General features: G+C 48.8%; 2 protein-coding genes and 1 long non-coding RNA gene across 7 annotated transcripts in view; 1 reads left to right on the top strand and 2 right to left on the bottom strand.

The window, feature by feature from the left end:
- Positions 1–26,789, bottom strand: part of LOC135983191 (C-type lectin Cal-like) — a 235,504-nt gene that overhangs the window by 104,205 nt on the left and 104,510 nt on the right. The window lies entirely within an intron of this gene.
- Positions 1–26,789, top strand: part of LOC101939714 (C-type lectin-like) — a 525,580-nt gene that overhangs the window by 91,783 nt on the left and 407,008 nt on the right. Inside the window, exon 2 of one of the 5 annotated variants that reach the window (XM_065593419.1) lies at positions 26,695–26,746. Coding sequence is in view for 2 of the 5 variants with exons in the window: in XM_065593300.1 (XP_065449372.1) it covers positions 26,664–26,746 (83 nt within the window). In the remaining 3 variants the exon portion in view is untranslated. Of the gene's footprint in view, positions 1–23,516; positions 23,585–26,507; positions 26,747–26,789 lie in introns of those variants that run through there. The other 4 variants (XM_065593516.1, XM_065593300.1, XM_065593253.1 and 1 more) reach the window with 4 other exon arrangements.
- LOC135972650 (uncharacterized) lies at positions 1,310–7,950 on the bottom strand. The gene is made up of 2 exons (XR_010589131.1): positions 7,679–7,950; positions 1,310–6,374 (listed from the first exon to the last, which is right to left on the bottom strand). It is a non-coding gene; the product is annotated as an uncharacterized LOC135972650 (long non-coding RNA).

Consider the following 26,789-nt stretch of genomic DNA (forward strand, 5'->3'; position numbering starts at 1 on the left):
CTACCCGTTGAGCCCGACGATCTAGCCAGCTTTCTATCCACCTTACAGTCCATTCATCCAGCCCATACTTCTTTAACTTGGCGGCAAGAATACTGTGGGAGACCGTATCAAAAGCTTTGCTAAAGTCAAGGAATAACACATCCACTGCTTTCCCCTCATCCACGGAGCCAGTTCTGATAGCTGGTGTCCAGTACGTTTTAGGTATATCTCTTTTTGCAGCATTAACCCTTTCCTTGCCAGCGTCTGTGAGCAGGGCCTGCCTCTGGCTCACAGCTTATCTTTGCTTTATGTTAGCAAAGTCTTGACCATTACTTTAGGCCTCTGATAAGGGTTTATGTTTCAGGGCCTCATCTTACTACACCACTGAGCCCTCTGACATATCAATCTGGGCTCTGTCACAGACTGTGAGGCTGTGACAAGCTGGAATCCTCTCCAGGTCCTACATTTACACAGCCATCCACAGGCAGGGACACACCCAGCTGATTTACATGAATGCTTTTGCCAGCCACTCATGAACCAACCATAGGGAGGCTCCAGCCAATCACCCCAGCTCTCCAACCTGGGACCCCAGAGCTGTACCATCTTTCCCTGGTCAGAAGCCTTACCAGTTAAGTTTATTACCCAGTCCAGCCCTCCCTGAATGTGGAGAAGACAAAGCACCAACCCCTGTTCCTGAGCTACAGGCTGGGGACCGACTGGCTAAGCAGCAGTTCTGCAGAAAAGGACCTGGGGGTCACAGTGGACGAGAAGCTGGATATGAGTCAGCAGTGTGCCCTTGTTGCCAAGAAGGCCAATGGCATATTGGGCTGTATTAGTAGGAGCATTGCCAGCAGATTCAGGGAAGTGATCATTCCCCTCTATTCGGCACTGGTGTGGCCCCACCTGGAGTATTGTGCCCAGTTTTGGTCCCCCTACTACAGAAAAGATGTGGACAAATAGGAGAGAGTCCAGCGGAGGACAATGAAAATGATTAGGAGGATGGGGCACATGACTTACGAGGAGAGGCTGAGGGAACTGGGATTAATTAGTCTGCAGAAGAGAAGAGTGAGGGGGGATTTGATTACAGCCTTCAACTAGCTGAACGGGGGTTCCAAAGAGGATGGAGCTCGGCTCTTCTCTGTGCTGGCAAATGACAGAACAAGAAGCAATGCTCTCAAGTTGCAGTGGGGGAGGTCTAGGTTGGATATTAGGAAACATTATTTCACTAGGAGGGTGGTGAAGCACTGGAATGGGTTACCTAGGGAGGTGGTGGAATCTCCATCCTTAGAAGTGTGGTGACGACGCAGGAAAGGAAACAGAACGCCAGGTCTGTGGTAGCCAAAAAGCCCTTCTACCTCCAGGAACTTTTCCTGGGGCTTTTATTCTTTACTTACTTTGTTTACAACACTTCTTAGTGGTTACATTCCTGCGCATAAAAAGGCCAGGCAGTATACATGCACGTAAGATAACAAACCCATCTCTTGAGCGCGTGAATGCCAGCTGCGAGGAAACAATCAAATCAGCCAAATAAGTTTCCCAAACATAGGCGCTAGAACAAGGTCACTCCTGCCTCATTGCCAAGGGAACAGTTTGCCGTTCTTCAAGGCTTGTGATTAGGGAGCAACACATTCCTACATCCCCCCCTATTTTATTTTATAGATGCGGTGTTTAAACAAAGCGCTCTCGCAGGGTAGCATACACAATGCCACTAGATTGGGTATACACTAAACAAAACAGCAAAGCAAAATGCCAATCTCATAAGGCTTGACCAGTTGCCAAACACCCCCCCATGGGGTTTGTAAGTAAAACAATTAACTACTTTGGCACAAGTATTATTAGTATAATTTGCTACAAAGGGGGTTGTGACAATGCGGTTCTGGCGGAACCCAACTGAGAGTGCCAACTCAGGACAAATTGCTCAAATAGGGCAGTTACAGCCCAAGGCTGGGGTTTTTCCACCTCTAAGGCAAACCAAACCAGCCAGACTAAGAGGACTTCAGTCTCACCCCACTGGCTAACTGCAAGTCTCACAAGCAATCTCCTTAGACACTCCAGTTTCCCAGTATTACCACCAGTACCACTCGTTATGGGGACAAATGGTTATGAAAACCAATACCCCAGTAAAAGAAAAAGGTTCTCCTGATCCCAAAGGACCAAGCCCCAGACCCAGGTCAATATACAAATCAGATCTTACCCACAAATCACGCTGTTGCCAATCCTTTAGAATCTAAAATCTAAAGGTTTATTCATAAAAGGAAAAAGATAGAGATGAGAGTTAGAATTGGTTAAATGGAATCAATTACATACAGTAATGGCAAAGTTCTTGGTTCAGGCTTGCAGCAGCGATGGAATAAACTGCAGGTTCAAATCAAGTCTCTGGAATACATCCCCCGCTGGGATGGGTCCTCAGTCCTTTGTTCAAAGCTTCAGCTTGTAGCAAAGTTCCTCCAGAGGTATGAAGCAGGATTGAAGACAAGATGGAGATGCGGCATCAGCCTTATGTAGTCTTTTCCAGGTGTAAGAACACCTCTTTGTTCTTACTGTGGAAAATTACAGCAAAATGGAGTCTGGAGTCACATGGGCCAGTCCCTGCATACTTTGCTGAGTTACAAGGCGTATCTGCCTTCTCTCAATGGGTCCATTGTATAGCTGATGGTCCTTAATGGGCCATCAAGCAGGCTAGGCAGAGCTAACACCAGTTTGTCTGGGATGTCACCCAGCAGCATAGCATAAGTTTGAAATACAGACAGTATAGAGCCAATATTCATAACTTCAACTACAAAAGTGATACACACATATAGACAGCATAATCATAACCAGTAAACCATAACCTTGTCTTAGACACCCCATTTGACCCCCTTTATACAAGATTTGCGTGCCACTACAGGACCTTGGTTGCAACAATGATCTATCTGGTCCCAGATTATATCAATAACGTCACAGGGGTATAAAGCTATACCTAATCAATACTCTATTTTTGCAAATCGAATGGTTTGCAAACAGGAACAAGGCAGGTACTTAACAAACCTTGCATTTATACCTTTCATTACAAAAATAATGAGTGACAGCTGCATTTCGTTATACATAGGCCATCTTGATATCTTAATTCCTTACTTGTTTTGACTCTTGCCAACATACAATATTTTCTAGACCTTATCTACACAAGGTTTTCTACACCTTAACTATACAAAGTCACAATAACTTCTCACACAGTACTTTCTCACCCGCCTCACACAATCCTCGCTTCTACAAATCTCGCGTTATCAGGGTTACAGTTAGCCTGACTCTTGCTAACAAACTGTCGTGCATAGCAGTTCTTTTCTGACAGTTCTTTCTCTGCTTCCACGACCCCCCCCCTTTTGTACTTCTAGTACAACAAACATTCTTAAATCTCTATTTGCATTAAGCCCTGGACTTCAAATTCTACATCAGATGCTTCAATCTTAGGGGTTTTGATTGGATGTAATGACAATGCATGATTAGCATAAACATGAAAGGTATTACTATTATTACGTCTTTTACAACAATGATAACATAATCCTAAACTAACTAATAGCAACACAAGCAATAACATTCCCATAGCAATACTATAATGGGGCTGTTGTACAATCTTAATCATAAAGCACAATACATCCTACTTAGTACATAAAATGGATACTCTATAAGCTGTCTGGAAAGCATACTTTTCAACTTAATATATATTTTAAAGCATGTGAATTTGCCCTTGTACTTCAGAGATTTTCTGAATCTCTGATAACAGTGAAAACAAATTCTGAAATCTATCAGGTACTAAACTAGTCCAATTAAAGGGTACCTGGAACCTAAGGGCTACTTGAAAAACTCTATCTGCAGGCCAGTAAATAATATGATTGCCTGCAGTGGTAATGAGATTAAAATGTATGTCTTGCATTGTGGAGGCTTTAACATACATACAGCTATCATTAGCTTAAAAGAGTAAGTGTCCTGTCAGGGTAGTTCTTTGTCCCCTACCCTCCCAGCAAACGTAGTCATGAACAGTGACAACTTCTCCTGGCTTCAATTTACGGATACACTGAAGCTGTGGGGGTCCTAACGGCCAAAATGTCCATTGACTCCCTAACCCCATCCAAATGTCAGATGTAATCTCCGGAGCACTACTAAAATCAATTGGGCATACCAGGTAGTCTAATTTCCCAGATGTCTTGGTAAATTACCCAATCCCACATGCATCCTCCCTATGGACCCGGCAGGATTCGGTATGTGGGAGCCCACACCCCCTCAACCGGTCCATATGCTTGGAAGGAGCATTGAGAACGTCCGCACTTCCATCCAGAAAGTCTCCAAATATGTCTTCATGCCACAGATCAGATGGTACTCCTGATGTGTCTGTAAGGGCAGTGGGCCAAGCCTGATGCTCTAGATCATTTCGAATGGCCATTAGCTAGTCATTCCGGAAATCCTGAATGTCTGAACATGCTAGATCCCACTGCAATGCCTTCCCAGCCTCAGTGATATTCAATACCATCTCTGTTAGCAACTTCTGGGTTATTGAACTAAGGGCGGAGATAACATGTAACTCACCAACTCCAGCCTGTATCGGGGTTTTCGTTTAATGGTTCACTGATTGGGTGACTAAATAACAATAAGGGCCTCTCTCATTTAACACAGTGCAAATTCCAGGAACATTCGCTATAGAGCCCATCAATTGCAATGATTAATTCTTGGGGTTCGCTGGTCACTAAAGTGTGAAGGTCTTGGCCATTGGTTTTATCAAATATATGGCATTGTCTGTATTTGGATGTGTTACAGGGGTAATAGTGTGATGGAGGAGATGGCAGGGGCAATGGCAACAAGGTGCCTTTGGTACTTATCATTTAAAATCTAATTAGGGGGGGCAATACATACTGAAGGACTTATCCAAAACACAGGGCGCAGCCTGTAGAATAAACCTTAAAATCTAATCAATACCACGTTCCCAAGAATGGGTTCCACAAATTTCTTCCTGCTAGTGTATAATTCTTTGTTTCTTCACCAGGGTCAGTTCTTAATGTCTCTTGTAGTCAGGAATTCCTGGACTTTGTGGTTTCAATGAAGCAAGTGTTCCTTCTTCTCTTTTCCTGAAACAGTGTGGTTTAGCATCATACAGGGGAGAGGTTACTAGCACATCACCCTGTAATGGTTTTGCTTCTTCTAGAAAAATCTAGAGGCACAGTAGGTCTGTCAGTGGACAAGGGAGAGGTTACTAGCACTTCACCTTGTCTTTTTTTTTTTCCTGCTGTCCAGAAGACACAGCAGAGCTAGAAGGAGAAATAGGCTTATCATCAGTCGGAGAGTCCTCCCGAGGTGGAGGGGTCTTTTTACAATGAGAAGCATGGGTCCAGGCAGGTAGTCCTTGGCACTTCACAGCGGTGTTGGTGGTTAACAGGACTTGGAAAGGGCCTTTCCAGCATGGAGCCAAAGTAGTCTTTCGTTGATGGACTTTACATAGACTCAGTTTCCTTGTTTCAATAAATGGCAGGGCTGCTAGGGTCTTTGGGTAGCACTTCTTTTATCTGTGAAAAAAAACCTAACACATTTCATTAGTGCCTGGCAGTGTTTTGCAGATCTCAGTTGCTTGGGCACAATCAGGCCCCCCCTTTTCGTGGCTGTCAGCCAGGTCTTATCTTTGGACTGAGCTTGCTAGCTATTTTTTCCTCAGTTAACTCATTCCGTGCTTTTTCCTCTTCTCCCTTTCTCGGCTTCTTTTAACCTACAAAGGAAACTTTCACTCTTCACTTATACACTTTTTTCCAACAATGAACACATACACATTGCCATTATACAGTACATTAGTCTTATTATTCAATGTATGCCATGTACACCCTTCCAGTAAAATAACTTTATTACAGAGCTTTGGAGCAACAAACCAGGACAAGCACACCCACTTTTGAGGAGTCCACTTGGTACAACCTCTGGTGTCCAATCACTTTCCTCCCTCCCCAGCCCTCTGGCTAGAAATCTGAGGTAGCCAGAAGGATCCCATGGGCAATATGGGGAGTGGGTTAACCTTCCATGTCCTTGTTTCCAAAGACTGTTGGTATGCAAATTTTAACAACAATTTTTCAATTAAAAAATCTGGCCAATGAAGTTTCTTTTTCTTACTTAAGCAAATATATCAGACTTTAGTATATCACATTTTCCTGATTTATCCAAACACTTTGTATTCCAAGTTGAATAAAACAAGTATCTGCTTTTTGATTTAACCCTTCTATTTAAATTTGAGCTAGACTGTCCTATGAAAATATTAAACCCAACAATTCTGGCCACAAGACAAACACCACAAGACAGGACAAAGAACACAAAAATAATTCCTATTGTACCAGTAAATGCATGGTACATCGAATGCTATTCAGCTGGCATCCGTTTTCTCTGATGATCTGAAAGACAAAAGAACTGAGGTCTACCCCTTCTGGGTAGTCAGTCATTGCTTAAAATATTTACTTTATTACACATACTCTTGTTGATTTTAGGCAAAACAGAGGAATTACCACATATTTCCTTGTATTTGTTTCATATGCAGCCCAGGTTTCAGTGGCTACTACCTTATTAGTTAGAAAATTGCATTAATACAGATGCTTTCTGGCTTGCTTCCAGATCCAAAGCTATCCACGGCTTAAAGATTCTTACTTAAAAAGGGACACAATTAACTTTCCTGGACTTTTGATTGCCTTTTACTTCTAACTCCTGCTTTCAAACACACAGTGATCTGAACAAGACAACACAACCTATATTGGTAGGTTTGCATTTCTTATACCTCTACTACAATATATACTGCACATGTTCTCCACAATTCAATTTCCACAACACTAGCCACATCAATTTCTACACAAGGTGTAACTATTTCTTTATTGAACACCGGGTAAAGGCCATTTACTTAACATATAATTCAAAGAGCTATCCTTAGAGGGTTTTACCAGAGAGTGTCTCCTTATCCTATTAGGACTCACCTTATCGGAGCACGAATCCCAGGGGCTGCGGTGAAGCAGAGAAAAGGGGCGAAACACCCTGTTGGCGCCGTTCCCAGTTCGCCGCAGCCGTCCGGAGTCCAATGTCCGAGCCAGGAGAGTCCCGGTGGAGTCACCAGAAACTGTTACCGAAATATCGGGTCCACCTAGCTGAGAGCCAATAACAGCCAGACAGGGATAAGGAGGAGTTGCTTTATTCTGCAGAATAAAGGAGAGCTTTGCACCTTGGTACAAAAACTCTGTCTCATACACATTTTACCATTCCAATTATCATCCTGGGGATTTGAAATCCCCATGCCTATAATTACTTACTCCTTTCCTTCCTCTATGCCCTCAAAGTTTCCAACCTGTTTTCCAGTCAAGAAGCCATACCAACCCACAGTCCGGATACCAGGGGCACTGGCGATCTATTTCCCTTAAGGGGTCCTCAATATGAGCGACTGGGACAACGATGCATGATCGCTGCCGTGTAATCTTGAACTCTCTTGTGTGCTCCTTCTGGGCACTGGAAAGTTCGCCCCCCATACTCACGAATAAGGGGCGCCAAACAGCCGCGGGCGCGCTCGGCATATCCAGCCGGTGAGTAGGGGGTTATCACGTCGGGGTCACCAGCTGTGGTGACGACGCAGGAAAGGAAACAGAACGCCAGGTCTGTGGTAGCCAAAAAGCCCTTCTACCTCCAGGAACTTTTCCTGGGGCTTTTATTCTTTACTTACTTTGTTTACAACACTTCTTAGTGGTTACATTCCTGCGCATAAAAAGGCCAGGCAGTATACATGACCATAAGATAACAAACCCATCTCTTGAGCGCGTGAATGCCAGCTGCGAGGAAACACTCAAATCAGCCAAATAAGTTTCCCAAACATAGGCGCTAGAACAAGGTCACTCCTGCCTCATTGCCAAGGGAACAGTTTGCCGTTCTTCAAGGCTTGTGATTAGGGAGCAACACATTCCTACATAGAAGTTTTTAAGGCCCGCTTGGCCTTGAAAGCCCTGGCTGGGATGATTTAGTTGGGAATTGGTCCTGCTTTGAGCAGGGGATTGGACTAGGTGACCTCCTGAGGTCTCTTCCAACCCTAATATTCTATGATATTTCCCTTGGAATTTCAAACTTTGTTTTAGGTGAAAACAGATTTATTAACTACAGAACGATAGATTTTAAGTGATTATAAGAAATAATTGTACAGATCAAAGTAAATTACCTATGGCTTTGTCAACACTGGACTTTCGTCAGTAAAACTTTTGTCATTCAGGGGTGTGAAAATAACACCCCCCCCCGAATGACAAAAGTTTTACCGACAAAAAGCGCCGGTGTGAACAGCGCTTTGTCGGAGGGAGAGCTCTCCTGCTAATAAACAACAGCTACACTGCACACCTTTTAACAGCATGGCTGTAGCAGCACACCCATGTTACAAGGGCTGGGGTTTCCTCTTTCCCATGTGGGACCATCTCTCCAGTCCAAGTCCTTTGGTTTCCACATGTCTTTTCAGGTGTTGAGTTGTGGAGGAAATGAGGCCAGGTCTTGATGCCACTTCTACCTTTTTATAGCTTCTTCCATGTGGAGGGAACTTCATTGTCCCAAACGAAGCCCACAGCAGAGTTAGTGGAAAAGTACAGGCACAAGATGGAGTCTGGTATCACATGATGTAATCATGTGCGCTTGCATGCTTCAGCAAGCCATAGCAGCCATTATCCATTGTGACAAAGTTCCTCCTCTATCTTGGTGGGTCCTGCGGTTATTGGCGGATTTTCTTGCCTCAGAGATTCACCATGTGGGTTGGGGAACAGCCCAGAGACTTTCCCCTCTGGAAGAACCCACAGTCCAGGTCAATTGGGAGGTTTGGGGGGAACCCGGGCCCGCCCTCTACTCCGGGTTCCAGCCCAGGGCCCTGTGGACTGCAGCTGTCTATAGTGCCTCCTGTAACAGCTACATGACAGCTACAACTCCCTAGGCTACTTCCCCATGGCCTCCTCCAAACACCTTCCTTATTCTCACCACAGGACCTTCCTCCTGGTGTCTGATAACGCTTGTGCTCCTCAGTCCTCCAGCAGCACACTCTCTCACTCTCAGGTCCTTGCGCCTCTTGCCCCCAGCTCCTCACACTCGCACCACAAACTGAAGTGAGCTCCTTTTTAAAACCCAGGTGCCCCGATTAGCCTGCCTTAATTGATTCTAGCAGCTTCTTCTTAATTGGCTTCAGGTGTCCTAATTAGCCTGCCTGCCTTAACTGGTTCTAGCAGGTTCCTGATTACTCTAGTGCAGCCCCTGCTCTGGTCACTCAGGGAACAGAAAACTACTCATCCAGTGACCAGTATATTTGCCCTCTACCAGACTCCTGTACCCCACTGGTCTGGGTCTGTCATACCATATACTGGTTGAAGGGTCCACAGGAAAGTCCACTAGGTGCACATAAGCTTCTTCCATGGCCTGTTGTATTTCTTAACGGCCATCACCTTGAATAGTTCCCTCACAATGTGCTGGCTAGACTGGATGTAAGTTCCCTTGTGGGAGTTACCGCAAGAGCAAACACATTAGAAATACAAGTACAGTAACTCCTCGCTTAACGTTGTAGTTATGTTCCTGAAAAATGTGTCTTTAAACTAAACGATGTTAAGCGAATCCAATTTCCCCATAAGAATTAATGTAAATGAGGAGATTAGGTTCCAGGGAAATGTTTTTCACCAGACAAAAGACTATATATACACACACACAGTATAAGTTTTAAATAAACAATTTAATACTGGTACACAATGATGATGATTGTGAAGTTTGGTTGAGGTGGAAGAGTCAGAGGGAGGGATATTTCCCTTACTGCTAAATGATGAACTAGCAATTGGCTGAGCCCTCAAGGGTTAACTCTCTCTCTACACAAGGCAGCAGGAATGGAGGGAGATATGCACATTTCCCCTTTAAGTACACTGCCTTGTTAATTAGACCAGCTTGCTGAGATCGCAACTGCTGCAAGCTCCATCCGTCCTGAGTCCTGGTCTGTCCCCCCTGCTCTATAGAAGATGGGGCAAGCGGGGTGCAGGAGCAGGGGGGAGGGGGACAGCCTGACATGAGCCCCCCTCTTCCTTCCCTCCCCCCCGCACAGCAAGCAGCAGTCTCGGGGAGCAGCTCCAAGGCAGAGGGCAGGAGCAGCACATGGCAGTGGGGGGAGGGACACAGCTGAACTGCAGGCAGCTGCCGCACAGGGAACTTAGGGGAGTGGGGAGCTGATAGGGGGCTGCCGGTCCACCCTGGTTCCAAGCCCCCACCAGCTAGCTGCAACGGGCTGCTCTTCCTGCAAGCAGTAGAGAAAGCAGGCTGCTGCCACACGACATTAGAAGGGAGCATTACACAACTTTAAACGAGCACGTTCTCTAATTGATCAGCAACGTAACAACGAAACAACGTTAACCGGGATGACTTTAAGTGAGAAGTTACTGTCTATAGTCAATATTCCTAACTTCAGATACAAAAATAATACCAGCATAGAAATAGGATAATCATATTCAGCAAACCATAGCTTTTCCATTGACACCTCACCTGATATATTTTGTTCAAGATACAGCAAAATTATATCATAATTATATCGCCTTGGGGAATATGGGGTGACAGGTGCTGCGTTAACGTCTAGAGTGTCACACTCTCCTCTTAGGTTACTGCAAGAGTGTTAGTCACTGAGTAATGCAGAGGCAGTGGGCCCAAGGTCCTCTTTCCTGGACAGGGCATCGGCTACCATATTCTCTTTCCCCTCTATGGGCACAGGCTTCATGTCAAACTCTTGCAGGACCAGGCTCCAGCGTAATAGTTTGGAATTTGTGCCCTCTGTTCTCTTTAGCCATATTAAGGGTGAATAGTCTCTTAGGATCTTGAACTTCCCATCAAAGAGGTAAGGCTTCAGTTGCTTAACTGCCCACACTATGGCATAGCACTGCTTTTCTATGACAGAGTAATTCTGTTCAGTGGGTGAAAGCGCTTTGACTTGGGAAGGAATTTGGTGGGTTTTGTTGCTCTCCCCCGTTTGCATCAGAGCAGCACCCAAGCCAGGGTCAAATGCATCAGTACACAGTTCAAACGTGTTATCAAAGACAGAGCTGCTAGCACAGGCCTTCCAGACAAGAGTGCCTTTATCTTATCAAAACCTCTCTGGCATGCTTCGGGCCAAACCGCCTTATTGGGTTGGTGCTTTTTACACCGGTCTGTGATTGGGGATACAATGTCCCTGAACCCACACACCAACTTTCTGTAGTATTTTGCTAGGCCTATGAAAGATTGGACCTGCCTCTTAGTTTGGGGCACAGGCCAACTCACAATTGTGTTGCCTGATTTAGGAGATTAATATTATTAATTTGGATAATATGGGTTATAGGCTCGCCAATTAAACATAAGAACATAAGAATGTCCATACTGGGTCAGACCAAAGGTCCATCCAGCCCAGTCCATCCTGTCCATCCTGTCTTCCGACAGTGGCCGATGCCAGGTGCCCCAGAGGGAATGAACCTAACAGGTAATGATCAAGTGATCTCTCTCCTATCATCCATCTCCACCCTCTGACAAACAGAGGCTAGGGACACCATTCCTTACCCATCCTGGCTAATAGCCATTAATGGACTTAACCTCCAAGAATTTATCCAGTTCTCTTTTAAACCCTGTTATAGTCCTAGCCTTCACAACTTCCTCAGGCAAGGAGTTCCACCGGTTGTCTGAGCGCTGTGTGAAGAAGAACTTCCTTTTATTTTTTTAAACCTACTGTCCATTAATTTCATTTGGTGGCCTCTAGTTCTTATATTATAGGAACAAGTAAATAACTTTTCCTTATTCATTTTCTCCATACCACTCATGATTTTATATACCTCTATCATATCCCCCCTTAGTCTCCTCTTTTCCAAGCTGAAGAGTCCTAGCCTCTTTAATCTCTCCTCATATGGGACCCGTTCCAAACCCTTAATCATTTTAGTTGTCCTTCTCTGAACCTATTCTAGTGCCAGTATATCTTTTTTCAGATGAGGAGACCACATCGTACACAGTATTCGAGATGTGGGCGTACCATGGATTTATATAAGGGCAAGAAGATATTCTCTGTCTTATTCTCTATCCCCTTTTTAACGATTCCTAACATCCTGTTTGCTTTTTTGACTGCTACTGCACACTGCGTGGACGTCTTCAGAGAACTATCCACGATGACTCCAAGATCTCTTTCCTGATTGATGGGGGCTAATGTAGCTAGTATCGCTATATGAATTTGCTCTTGCACCTTGCCAGTGGCCCTGTAAGGCCTAGAAGGGGGTGGCTGTATCCCTTTGGTGAGGATTTTATGAGTTAGCAAGTGTGTTCTTCCTGGCTTGTTGGAAAACACCTCACTGTATCCTTGCAGCACTGATAACACCTTCCCCCTTCTGAGTAGGGCCTACAATGTCCAACACTACCTTCAGGAACGTCTCCTGTGTTACACGCAAGGGACACCAGGGCGCTGTCTGGGATCCTACAGGTTTTTTCCTCTCTAGTCAAACTACACAAGACCTGCAATAATCTCTCACATCATTCTGTATTCCTGGCCAGTAGAAATCTCTCTTTAGCCTGTTATAAGTTCTCTGTACCCCAAAGTGATCAGCAGAAGGACCATCGTGTGCTAAAAGCATTAATTCCCTATGATGCTGGCTCGGTACAACCCACTGGTTATAAGGCTGTCCAGGTCCTTTGTTCTTTCCCACAGGAGCTTCTCTATACAGCTTCCCACCTTCTTCAAAAAACTTCTCCCTCCCACCTTCCCTTCCTGCAGTTCCCTCAAGGACACATTTCCTTATGCTCTCTAGGACGGGGTCTGTCTTTTGCTCAGCTGAAAATCCCTGACAGCAAACAACTGGGTCAGCGTCCTCAGTCACCAACAATATTTCTCCTGCCCCAGACCCTGAGGACGTGTTGCCTTCGGTTGGGCAGAGGCCTGACTTTGCCTGTCTCACACTTGGGAGCACGCTGCCCCTTTGCACTGCAGAGTCAATGGAACCCGCACCCACCTCCTCAGTGGTTTCTAAGATTCCATCACCTGTCTCTGGGCTCCCCTCTGGGACACATCTCCCTGTGCTCCCTGGAGCGGGATCTGCCCCTGGGTGAGCTGTGACAGGCTCGCAGCTAACAGCCCGGACAGCCTTCTCACTGACAGGCAATACACTCTCCCCCATCTCTGAGGAGACGCTGCCTTCAGCTGCAGTGCAGGAGATGGTCTCAACCATCCCCACGCCTGGAAGCATGCACCTACCCCCTTCTGCAGAGAATTAAAGAGACCCTCTCCCATTCCTTCAGAAGTTGCTAAAACTTTACCCTTTTCCTGTGGGAATCCTACACTATACTCCTTCTTGCTGCAGGTCATCATCCCAACAGTCTTGGTCATGTGGAAAAAATCGTTCCAACCAACATGTCCGCCAGGGCATCTTCTATTATTCCCACAGTTAAATCACTTTCCAAACCTTCCCACTCCAAATAAACTTTAGCTAGTAGCACAGGGAACCTGGCTTGGCCCACTCCCTTAATCTTGGCCCAGCAATATACTGACCTCTGGGACCATCCTTGGTTGAACTAGAGGGTTCTGGGCCCTTGTATCCCTCCACCCCAGGCACTCTATGCCATTGATTATGACAACCTTCATGTGTTTCATGTCGGTTCACAGGACCGAGTTTCCACCAGCTTGTGAGGTACGTCATGGGTGTTCCCACCTGGGTACTCTCCCCATCCTGCTCAGCACCCACCCTACACTGCTAGGAATACGGACCGAAGGGCCAGGCACTGAGCTCTCCGGCACAGACCGTTTGGGTGTCACCATTTTATTGTCCCATAAGAGGTGACAGCTGCTGCCACAATTGCAATTTCCTTTGTAATCTAACAGTTCTGGTGCCTCAAGACCCAGCCCTGAGTGAGCAACTGACCCAGCCTGCAATGAGCTGAGATAACAAAGTGCCGGCTCATTGCCTCCGGGCAGGGGGTGGAGAAGCTCGCTGCTCTCTGGGGTAACCAGGCTCCTCTGACTCTCTCTGTGGCCGGACAGAGCTCAGTATGGCTTGTCCTTTGCATTAGGCTTGGCCAGGTGCTGCTGTGCTGGGCGAGGCTGCTGCTGGCCTCTGCCTTTATGTTTAGTTGTTGTATTAAAAAACTGTTAAAGCACAAGGGTTTAGGAAAGGTGAGTATGGCAAAGTGATAGGTCTTGGGGTGTCTGACCTGAGACAAGTCCCTGTGTTACCCAGGGTTCTTTCAACCCAAATCTCTGGTAACTTTGACTCTGTGCGAGGAGGTGTCAGGAAATAAATCAGGGGAGACACAGCTGTACGACCGATAGATGGCCGGCACAAACAGGACAACACAAGAGTGCTTTCACTTAAATCTAAACTTTACTTAGCCTTGGTCTACACTGGGGCGGGATCGATCTAAGATATGCAACTTCAGCTACGAGAATAGCGTAGCTGAAGTCGATGTATCTTAGATCGACTTACCTTGTGTCCTCACGGCGCGGGGTCGACGGCTGCAGCTCCCCCGTCGATTCCGCTTCCGTCTCTCAGCAGTGGTGGAGTTCCGGAGTCGACGGCAGAGCAATCGGGGATCGATCTATCATGTCTACACTAGATGCGATAAATCGATCCCCGATAGATTGATCACTACCCGCCAATCGGGCGGGTAGTGAACACCTGCCCTTAGTCTCAAGCATTTACACACGTCCGCAACAAGTTAATAAAACACCCCCAACCCTTGATAATTACCAAAGCTGAGTGTGGCTTTCGAGTGACACAGCGGCAGACTTCCGGTGGTCAAATCTGCCGTCTGCCAGTGGGGACTGCAAGATGTATCCACAGTGAGAGTCCAAAAAGAGTCCAAAAGAGTCCCCAAATGAGTCCAACTATCTCAAGCTTTTTCCCTTATTTATACATTAGTAATAGAATGACATGTCCCTTAAAGAAAACTTGTCAAGTAAGCAGTTTCAATGGCCAGGCAAGAGGATCCTTCTGATTATTGATTGACCAGGTGTGGGTTTTTCCAGAGTCTGCAGCCTTGAGACCCCAATAGACATTCCTGTGGCACATCCTGCTCTTTTCAAATGCATGTATCAGCAACTTCAACACAATTCTTATCAGGAAGGATGCAGGGTCAAACTGCCCTTTCTATGGCACCCCAAACCCCCTCCCCTCCTGCCTTGGTCAAGCTGAGACTGTGAGTGGCCAATTTACAGCTTGCTGACGAGGCTGCCTTTAACAATAAGCTGTAGTGGTTTCAGGCACTTTACCGGTTTGCCAAAGTCTCCCCGTACACCCGGGGCCTCATTCTCAGGGGATGACCGCTCAGCACTCCTTCCCCTTTTATGGGGTACCCAGCTGAGGACACCAAAACTGAGACACTGTTATAAATCTTGGCCAAAGAACATAGAGCAGCTGCTTTCAGAGCCAGAGCCCTGAGGAAATGCTTAGGGAGGAGAGGTTTTTCAGCAGAAACCTTGTGGAGGAACGATATTACAGCACCTGACCACTGGGAAGGAAACTTTTCCATGTCCCATTCGTTAGTTGTAGGAACAGCATGGATATCCTGAGCTGCCGGCTGGGTGGAATTGTCTCAGCTAATCAGAGCCCAGAGTTCCTGTACAGTCACTGATTCAGGTCTTAGACCATCACCCACTGCGCCCTGGCTGGTTCTCTGGCCTGTACTATATGGAAGGTCAGACTAGATGATCACAATGGTCCCTTCTGGCTTTGGAATTTATGACTCCATGACACGATGCATGTCAGCAGTCTAAGGCATTTGGCTTAGTCTTACTTGAAATTCTGATTAAAAAATGAACTATACAAAATCAGTGTAGTTCCTATGAAATACATTCAGAACTGGCTAACTGATAGATCTCACAAGGTAATGGTCAATGGGGACTCAGGATCCAGCAGGGTTGTTTGTAGGGGCTCTTGCATGGTTAGGTTCTCAGCTCAGTGCCATACAGTCTTCATCAATGATCTGGTGGGGACTGGTCAGTTCTACAGATCTACCCTAGTGAAACCAGACCCTCTGGGCTGGACACAGAACTCACTGCTGGGGTCTCTGGCCCATGTGACGCAGGAGGTCAGACTAGATGAGCACAACAGTCCCTTCTGGCTTTAACATCTGTGAAAACCAAGGCTCCCAGCATGCCCTAGGCCCCTCACAAGAACCTGAGACTACAGGCCTCTTCCCCAGCAGGGTCTGTAACAGGCAGCCCAGGCTCATCGCTGGTTGGCACCACAGGGGGCGATGGGCTGTCACAGCAAAGATTTAACTCACTTTGCCATCCCCACCCTTCTGTCCCTACATACACACTTTGTGTTTTACTGTGTTAAGATGCACATTGTTTGATTATGTCCAGGTACCAGGCATCTCAGATCACTCTGTACCCCTGCCATGCCCTGTTCTCTCCTGTTACTGTATTCTTCCCTGTCTCTGGATTTATACGACTGGTAGAAAAGGTGCCTTTCCTACCCCCTTGTGCTTCAATGGTTATTTAAAACCACAATTAAACATAAAGACAGAAGCCAGCAATGGCCTGGCCCTGCACAGCAGCAGCTTAACGCAAAGGCCAAGCCATACTGGGCTGTGCTGGCCTGCAGGGAGAGTCAGAGATACCTCATTACCCCAGGGAACAATGAACTCCTGCACCCCCGGACCAGGGACAATGAGCCAGCACTTTGTTATCTCAGCTCATTGCAGGCTGGGTCAGTTTCTCACTCAGGACTAGGACCTAAGGCACCAGAACTGTTAGATTACAAAGGAAATTGCAATTGTGGAAGCAACTCTTAATGGGCCAAAACAGTCTGTGGAGGAGAGCTCTGTGCCTGGCCCTTCAGTCCATGTTCTTAGCAGAACGGTTTGGAAACTGAGCGGGATGGGGAGAGTCTGGCTCCCTGCGGGATGTTCTAGAGGAGATGTGGGGTGCTGGAAGGGCAGAATCTGGTGCCCATCACAGGTCTGTGGGTGCTGCCTGAGAGGGATGGCTGAAGCCCTCTCTGTGCAATGGCCCTGCTCCCTACTACATCTGCGAAGTGGGACAGCAGGACCGCTCTGATCCATCGTAGCTGATGCTGTGGAGTAACATGAGTATGGATGGATGGCCCTTGAGTGTGGCCAGGAAAACATCAGACCTCAGAGCCGTCAGTGCCATGTGGTGGGGGCCTGTCCTGTCTCGTAATTCAATCAGCACCCGACCTCTGGGGACCTTGGGCTGTTCCCATCTCTAACCAGGACACCCCAATCTTCTCAGGTGCTCTCAGAGGTGCTGTATCATAAATCGATCCCTTGGGATTACGAGCGATGTGGGTGGGTGACATTTTTAGGGGTCTGGAGCACATGACTTATGAGGAGAGGCTGAGAGAACTGGGATTGTTTAGTCTCCAGAAGAGAAGAATGAGGGGGGATTTGATAGCAGCCTTCAACTACCTGAAGGGGGGTTCCAAAGAGGATGGAGCTCAGCTGTTCTCAGTGGTGGCAGATGACAGAACAAGGAGCAATGGTCTCAAGTTGCAGTGGGGGAGGTCCAGGTTGGATATCAGGAAAAACTATTTCACTAGGAGGGTGGTGAAACACTGGAATGCGTTACCTAGGGAGGTGGTGGAGTCTCCTTCCTTGGAGGTTTTTAAGGCCCGGCTTGACAAAGCCCTGGCTGGGATGATTTAGCTGGGAATTGGTCCTGCTTTGAGCAGGGGGTTGGACTAGATGACCTCTTGAGGTCCCTTCCAACTCTGATATTCTATGATTTGCCCTGTAACACAATGCGGAGGATGGGGAATTGCTAATGCACTGCAGGGAAATCTGAGTGCCGAACAGCCGGCAAATGAACCACAGCTCTACGCACAGCCAGAGCCTGAGCTTGAGCAAATGTTTTGGGAGGAAAATGTATTTGGCAGAAACCCTGGGCAGCAGGATGTTACAGCACCTCACCCCTGGGATGGGAACTTTCCCACGTTCCCTTTGTTAGCCGTAGGCACCACACTGACGTCATGAACCAGCCTGCTGGGTGGAATTATCTCAGCCAATCAGAGCCCAGATATACTCATCTCTTACAGAGCTATAGAAATACCTGCTATTCTGTGATATAAAGTTAAATAGCAGCTGTTAAAGAGAACGATGTTTAATTGAGCAGGACTGGACAATTGGCACCCAAGAGTATTAAAAGATGTGGCCAAGGAGCTGTCTGAAGTACTAATGTTGATTTTTAAAAAATGTTGAAACACTGAGTAACTTCTGGAGGACTGGAGGAAAGCGAATCTTGTGCCAATTATTAAGAGGGGAAAAGGGATGCCATGGTTAGCTTGAGACTGATCATGGGGGAAATCATGGAAAGGCTGGTCTAGGGCGCAATCAGGAAAAAATCAAGGCATGGCAGCATAATTACTGGCAATCAGCCTGGGGTTTTGTTAAGATTACCAAAATGGCTGATAAAGGTAACTGTGTTGACACGATAGACTTAGATTCTCTAAGGGCTTGGCTACAGTAGCAAGTTAGAGCGCATTAAAGCAGCCCAGTGCATTGACAAGGCATGTAGAGTGCTCTGACTCCGTGGCTAGAGCGCTCCTGGTACTCCACCTCAGCGTGTGGAATAACGTTTGATGCACCCCCGCTGGAGCACCGCGGTGCCAGTGTGGACGCCCTGGTCTGTTAATGCACTCTGATCGGCCTCCAGAAGTGTCCCACAATGCCTGTTCTAGCCACTCTGGTCATCACTTTGAACTCTACTGCCCTGCCCTCAGGTGACCAACCGCCAGACCAACCCTTTAAATTCTCTGGGAATTTTGAAAATGCTCTTCCTGTTTGCTCAGCCAGGCGTGGAGTGCTCTCAGCGCATCTTTCCAGGTGACCATGCCACCACGTGCCAGGTGATCCCCAGTATGGAGCAATGGCGAGGTGCTGGACCTCATCAGTGTTTGGGGGGAGGACGTTGTCCAGTCCCAGCTGCGCTCCAGCCGTAGGAATTACGATACCTGCGGGTAGATATCAAGGGACATGATGGAAAGGGGCTGTGACCGGGACGCTCTGCAGTGCAGGGTTAAAGTGAAGAAGCTGCCTATCACAAAGCCCACGAGGCAAACAGTCCCTCTGGTTCTGCCCCCGCGACCTGCCATTTCTACAAAGAGCTGGACATGATACTTGGAGGCGACCCCACCTCCACTCCGAGTACCACCATGGACACTTCAGAACCCAGTTCAACAAGGCAGGAGGAGGAGGAAAGCAGGAGCAAGGGTGCTGAGGAGGAGGAAGACACCCTGGCATCCCTAGATGCATGCAGCCAGGAGCTGTTTTCAAGCCAGAAGGAAGGTAGCCAGTTACAGTGGCCGGTGCTTGGGGAAGGACAAACACCAGAGGTTCCCAGTAAGTGGCTTTTATTTTGATAAGGAAGTTATTCGGTGCAGGCTCTTGGGGCGAGAAGGGTTAGGGCTGCATGCATGCCTAGATGCGGAATAGGGCGTTGATGTGCTCTCTCACATCGAGGTAATTGGCCTCAGTGATCTCGTCAAAGGTCTCATCAAGAATTTGGGCAATGCACTTGGGCAGGTTTCATGGGAGAGCCACTGTGGTCCTTTTCCCAGTTGGGCTAACGTGTCCACGCCACTGTGCAGTGAGGGGCAGGGGGACCATTGCTGCACACAGGCAGGCTGCATATGGGCCAGGGCAGAAGCCGCATTGTAGTAAAAGACCCTCCCTTGCTTCCCAGGTCACCCTCAGCAGCAAGATATCTTCCAGGATGAACTCCTGTGGAAAATATGGGGACAGTGTTCAGTGTAGGTGCCCCCTGCAGCTGTTGGCTCCCCCAAGGCACAGCAACACAGAGGACAGTACAGCCAGGAAACAATCAGTCCCCCTTGCCCCTGCGCTTACTCACCATTTTGGGGCTCCCCTGGTTTATGTGTGCTCGCTTTGGGAGGGGCAAATTCTGCTATTGTGTAGACTGTGCTTGCCCTTAAGTATGGAGGAATCATTGCTCTGTCTGGTGTGAACAATGCTGCCTCTGTTAAGTGTTGCATTTTGTCTTTACAGATGCAAGCTTGAGATCTCAACCGTCTGTGTTATCACCGGCCGAGAGACTGTAAAGAATCAGGAAGAGACCACGTAGAAGCAAAGAAGACCTGCTGCATGAAGTAATGCAGCAGTCCCTTAACGAGAACCTAAAAGCACAGGAGTGGAGGGAGAGTGAAAGGAGGATCCGCCAGCAGAATGAGGAGCGCTGGCACAAAAGCGCGGTGCTCCGGCAGCAAAGCACGGATCAGTTGATAAGTATCATGGAGCGCCAAGCAGACTCGATCCAGGCGCTCGTAGCCATGCAGGCGGAGCGTTACTGCGCCCGCCCCCTCCCTGCAGCTCTGCTCCCAAAACTCTTTCCCTTGTGCCCCCATGTCACCTCCAACCCACTTTCCCCAACATCCGGGTTCTTACCACCACCAGCTGCCTCCCACACCTGTAGCTTCACCACCAGCCCTGAAAACTACAACCCTTACCCTCTGCACTCAACCCCCATCACCATGCAGTATAGCTAGCCTGAAGTGTAGCACTCATTCCACAGCACTCCAGACAGGACATACGCAAATCTGTGATTGTACGGTTCCCTACCCCACCTCCAAATGTGGCCACACCAGTGCGCTTGTAGCTGTCAGTGTGGACAGACTGCAACACTTTCCCTACTGTGCTCTACGAAGGCTGGTTTAACTCAAAGCGCTCTACATTTGCAAGTGTAGACATGCCCTCAGGCATTTGGCTGAGTCCCACTGGATATTTGTGATTATATCACAAAATAAAATTGTTAATGCCACCCATACTAAATAAAATAAGAACTGGCTAACTGATAGATCTCAAAAGATAATTGTCATTGGGAAACCATCAGCCACCAGCTGTGTACGTAGCAGGGTCTCTGGCCCATGTGATGCAGGAGGTCAGACTAGATGATCACAGTGGTCCCTTCTGGCTTTAACATCTGTGATAGAATCATAGAATATCAGGGTTGGAAGGGACCTCAGGAGGTCATCTAGTCCAACCCCCTGCTCAAAGCGGGACCAATTCCCAACTAAATCATCCCAGACAGGGCTTTGTCAAGCCAGGCCTTAAAAACCTCCAAGGAAGGAGACTCCACCACCTCCCTAGATAACGCATTCCAGTGCTTCACCACCCTACTAGTGAAATAGTGTTTCCTAATATCCAACCTAGACCTCCCGCACTGCAACTTGAGACCATTGCTCCTTGTTCTGTCATTTGCCACCACGGAGAACAGCCGAGCTCCATCCTCTTTGGAACTCCCCTTCAGATAGTTGAAGGCTGCTATCAAATCCCCCCTCATTCTTCTCTTCTGGAGACTAAACAATCCCAGTTCCCTCAGCCTCTCCTCATAAGTCATGTGCTCCAGACCCCTAATCATTTTTGTTGCCCTCCGCTGGACTCTTCCCAATTTTTCCACATCCTTCTTGTAGTGTGGGGCCCAAAACTGGACACAGTACTCCAGATGAGGCCTCACCAATGTCGAATAAACGGGAATGATCATGTTCCTCGAGCTACTGGCAATGCCCCTACTTATAGAGCCCAAAATGCTGTTAGCCTTCTTGGCAACAAGAGCACACTGTTGACTCATATCCAGGTTCTCATCCACTGTGACCCCCTAGGTCCTTTTCTGCAGAACTGCTTCCTAGCCATTCGGTCCCTAGTCTGTAGCAGTGCATGGGATTCTTCCGTCCTAAGTGCAGGACTCTGCACTTGTCCTTGTTGAACCTCATCAGGTTTTTTTTGGCCCAATCCTCTAATTTGTCTAGGTCCCTCTGTATCCGATCCCTACTCTCTAGTGTATCTACCACGCCTCCTAGTTTAGTGTGATAACCAAGGCTCCCAGCATGCCCCAGGCCCCTTGCAGGCCTTTGGTTCGGCGACATTGATCCTGTGTCCAAGTCCCTGGATAACAGACCCTGAGTCTACAGCCTCTTCCCCAGCACGGTCTGTAACAGGCAGTCCAGGTTCATCGCTCCACTGCCCCTCCCAAATCAAGCTTTCTATGGGAGCATTCAGCTTCAGCTGCATGAGAAGCAGTTTCCTTCAACTCGTCATCCAGGCCCAGCTGCCGGAGAGCGCAGACGAATGTGCCGGAGTGGAGCCAGCAGAGCAGAAGGACAGAGGCTCTTCCCCTCCAAGTAACATGGGGCAGGGAGGTGGCGGGGAGATCGTGGCAGCCCTGGGATGGGGGCAGGGTGCGGGAGGAGACATGTGGGGAAGCCACGTGTCCTCCCTTTTAGGTTGTGCCCCCCCAGTATGGGGAGACACCAGTCATCTGCAAATACAAGTGAACTAGGTTGAGACAGACCCCAATTTACAGCACATGACTTGAGACCAATTCCTGCCACAAGAGTCACTCAGGACTTGGGGGCTCAGGGCAGGTGGAGGGTGCTGAGCCTGGAGGGTGCTCACTGCTGGGTGCTCAGGGACGGAGGGTGGTGGTGATGGGGGTCATTCAGGCAGGGAATCAAACTGCTGCTGTGTCCCCATCACACCCCCCTTCAAGAAATCTGCCCCATGTGTTGCCCTGGAATTTTACATCCCTGCATGTACCCCAGAACCTGACAGCACTGCAGTCAGCCATTTTGTATGTTCAACCACTGCCAGCTGAAAACCAAACGTCACATAGCTAGGAATAATCTGAGGCCTTTGTGAGACAGGGTCAGACAGGTGCATACTTGCAGTTTGTTAATCACAATGGGAGGATGGGACAGAAAGTTATGAAAGAGAGTGAGTAGATAACAACCTTGGTTTTTGGTGCCCCTGACATGTTGTTTTTCTGGCTGGAAATACTAGAAGTGTTTGGAGATCATGAGTAGTTTGTTGAAATTAGGAGAATTGGTGACCCAGTGGAGGTTATTGTGCTTACCCACTAGGAGTGACTATAGGTTATGTGCTTTGTTAGAGTTAGCCATAAAAGATTAGGTAAAAGTAAATACCTCAGAGCAGTCCAAGGGAGCTTTTATTCAAGCAAGAAGCTGACATCTAAACTCCCCATTAGCTGGCTGGAAAGAGGGCCCCTGGATGCTCAGATGGTGATGACTCGAAACCATCTCAGATTGTGGGCTACTATACCTAGGATGTTCTAAACGCGTTGTGTATGTGTGTGTGTGTATGCTTAATATCAAATAAATTGTAGTTTTTGATAAAAGCACACTTGCTTGTATCAATCATTTCTCAGATGGAATTGCTGTGTTCCCAATTATTACTCCTGACACCATCTGGAGAGAAACACTTAAGTTACCACTGCTTTGTGTTCTGAAAACCCTGGGTAACACATGTGCCCTCTGGGCCGTCCATCTGCCTCAGCGCCTGCCCCAGTGCCAGGCTGTGACTAGCAGCAATAACGCTCACCCCGCCAGCCACTCCAGGGCATCTCAGGGGGCAGCAGGAAGCCGAGCAGAAGCGGGGGCAGATTGCCATCTCTTATCTGTGTCTTTACTGGGTTTGAACTGTCACATCTGGTCCCATTTCCAAATTCAGCCTCCTCCTTCTTCCTCCCCCGGCCCCGCCCCCCTGCTGGGCTATAAGCCCCCCGGGGAACCAGAGCCTGGCACAGACTGAACTCTAATACCCAGTGCTCTGGACCAGCCGCCTAGACAGACAGACAAACGGACAGGTGAGTCCCTGACCCCTCCAGTCCCTTCTCCCCTCCGTGCTGGGTCCTCGGTGCTGGGCTTTTGGTGGCAGCCAATCCCTTGGATGGGGCCTGGTGGCCAGACTTACCCTGTGTGAGCTGCCTGGGCCCTGGGACAGTGTCAAACCAGATCTCCACCACCCACAGCACTGCTCCCCCAAGGACCCGAGTGCCCAGGGTCCCATGCTCCCCAGCTGGCACTGAGCTGGGTGTCTCCCCTTTGTGAGGCCTGGCACATCACCCCTGCAGAGTGGCCCCTGGCTCTCATCTCCCTTTGGTCCTCCCTCACCCCAGGGATGTTTCATATGCCCTTCCAGCCCCCATCCCGATGGAGGAGGGAGGCAGGAGGGTGGGGGAACCTCCAATAGCAGATCAGTGAGGGCAGGAAGGGTGGGGGAAGCACCCAGAGCAGAGCGTGGAGGTAGGGAGGACCAAAGGGAGGAGCCCCACGGCAGATTAGGAAGATAGGAGTGGTGGGGGATGCCCATGACAGGGCAGGGAGGGCAGATGGGGTGGGGAGTCCCCCTCGGTGGAGCAGGGAGGCAGAAGGGGTGGGGGAACCCCATGGCAGGGCAGGGAGGATAGGAGGGGTGGGGAAGCCCAATTATTGGAGCAGGGAAGGTGGGAGGGGTGTGGGAGCTACCATGGAAGTGCAGGAGAGGTGGGGGGAACCCCCATGGTGGAGTAGGCTGGTGTGGCAGGGAGCTGACTAATCTCCAGCTAAGCTCACCCTTGCTGCGGCCGTGGGGTAACACGGGGGCCACAGCTCTGGGTGTCCCCAACGGAACATTCCAACCATGGGATGGGTTTGTTTCCAGTGGGGTCCTGCAGGGACTAGTTCTTGGCCCTACACTAGTTAACATTTTTATCAGCGACTTGGAAGGAAACATAAATCCATCACTGATAAGTTTGCAGGTGGTACAAAGTTTGTGGGAGTGGTTAACAATGAAGAGGGCAGGTCAGTGATAGAGAGCGATCTGGATCTCCTGGTAAACTGGGTGCGGCAAACAATTTGTGTCTCAGTATGGCTAAATGTAAATGCCGACATCTAGGAACACAGAAGGCAGGCCAGACTTACAGGATGGGGGCCTCTGTCCTGGGAAGCAGGGACTCTGTAAAAGATTTGGGGGTGGGGATGGATAACCAGCTGAACATGAGCTCCCAGCACAATGTCGTAGCCAAAAGGACTAATGCAAACCTGGGATACAAAAACAGGGGAATCTCAAGTAGGAACAGTGAGATTATTCTACATCTGTGTTTGGCAGTGGATTAAAGAATTAGAAAACATGCCTTGTGTGTTTAAATGAACAAAGTAGATTAAGGGGTGACTTGATTCCAGTCTATAAGTACCTACATGGGGATCAGATATTTAGCAATGGGCTCCCCAATCTAGCAGGCAAAGGTGAACACGATCCAATGTCTGGGAGTTGAAGCTAGACAAATTCAGACTGGAAATGAGGCAGATATTTTTGCCAGTGAGAGTAACTGAAACAAATTCCCCAGGGTCGTGGTGGATTCTCCATGACGGGCAATTTTAAAATCGACACTGGATGTTTTTCTAACATCTCTGCTCTAGGCACTATTGTGGGGCAAGTCTCTGGCCTGTGTTTTATGGGGGGGTCAGACCAGGTGATCACAATGGTCCCTCCTGGCCTTGCAATCTCTGCATAAAATGCACATTAGGAGTCAGCTGGTGCTTGGAAATGAGATGAGGGAAGTTACCGAGTGTCATGAATTCACAGGGTCTGTGCTGTGCCCGGCCTTTAAACGGTCTCACTAGCCCCAGATACAAGCAGCCAAACCACAGACATGTGAGAACAGAGTCACTTCGGGGGCAAGTCTGACACCGCTTTCATTGGGCCACGGTCAGCACCTACAGACCAGGGTAATGGGCTCCCTTGAAATGCAGCAGAGAGACAGACAGGAGGGAGCGTGGGCAGCCCACAACAGGGCCAATACCTCGGCCACAGGCAGCACCCTCAAGTTATAGTCCAATTGCCATGGGCCTGATTGTCCCGGCACCATACGTCACCATTGACACCAGAGCCCGGTACGTGTAAATCGCCGCCCAGGGAGGATGGTGCATTTCCCAGGCTCGTTGCACAGGTGTAAATGACAACACCCAGGTCAGGGCGCTGACGAGCCAAGCACAGGGTGCGTGATGGGCCGAGTGCTCCCTGGGCTTGTGGGCCGGGAATGGGGAAAGTTGCCATTTTACCCTGTACTGATGGGGGCCAGGCCCCAGCTGGTGTGACTCCATTGACTCCCGTGGGGCTCTGGCCAGTTTACACCCGCTGGGGTTCTAGCCCCGGTGACTCCAGCAGAGCTCTGAGCAACGCCCCCCGCTGGGGGTGTGACCCCAAGGACTCCAATAGCCCCACACCAGACTGTACCCGCTGGGGGTCTGACCCCAAGGACTCCAATAGCCCCACCCCAGACTGTACCCGCTGGGGGTCTGACCCCAAGGACTCCAATAGCCCCACCCCAGACTGTACCCGCTGGGGGTCTGACCCCAAGGACTCCAATAGCCCCACACCAGACTGTACCCGCTGGGGGTCTGACCCCAAGGACTCCAATAGCCCCACACCAGACTGTACCCGCTGGGGTCTGACCCCAAGGACTCCAATAGCCCCACACCAGACTGTACCCGCTGGGGGTCTGACCCCAAGGACTCCAATAGCCCCACACCAGACTGTACCCACTGGGGATCCCCCCACTGACTTCAGGGGGACTCCAGCTGATCTACACTCCCTGGGGATCTGCCCGGAACTTTCCATGGGACAAGATGGACGTGAGCAGTTGGGCCAGTCAGGGCCAGGGCACGATGGCTCCCCACAGCCACACTCATCTCAGCGCTGACAGACTGGGGAGGGGAGAGTTTTTATTTTAAATTTTATCTCAGCCCTGAGAAATGCTTCCTCCTGCTCACAGCCGGGCTGGTGGCTGGGTTCTGGCTCCTCTTATCTCTGTTTGCCTGGGCGTTAAATGATTGTAGCTGCCATCAGCACAGATCTGCATGTTCAGTGTTGACACCTGGTCCTCTCCCCGCACTGGTCTATAAATGCCCCGTGTCCGGCCAGTGTCCCATGCAGGCTGCACTTGGACTGGCCTAGCACCGGAGCAGCTACCCAGCGAGACAATCAGGTGAGACCCTGGCTTCCTCCAGCTTCTTCCTCCTCCTGCGCTG

The sequence above is a fragment of the Chrysemys picta genome, chromosome 1 (genome assembly GCF_011386835.1).
Source record: "Chrysemys picta bellii isolate R12L10 chromosome 1, ASM1138683v2, whole genome shotgun sequence".
Classification (NCBI taxonomy): Eukaryota; Metazoa; Chordata; order Testudines; family Emydidae; genus Chrysemys; species Chrysemys picta.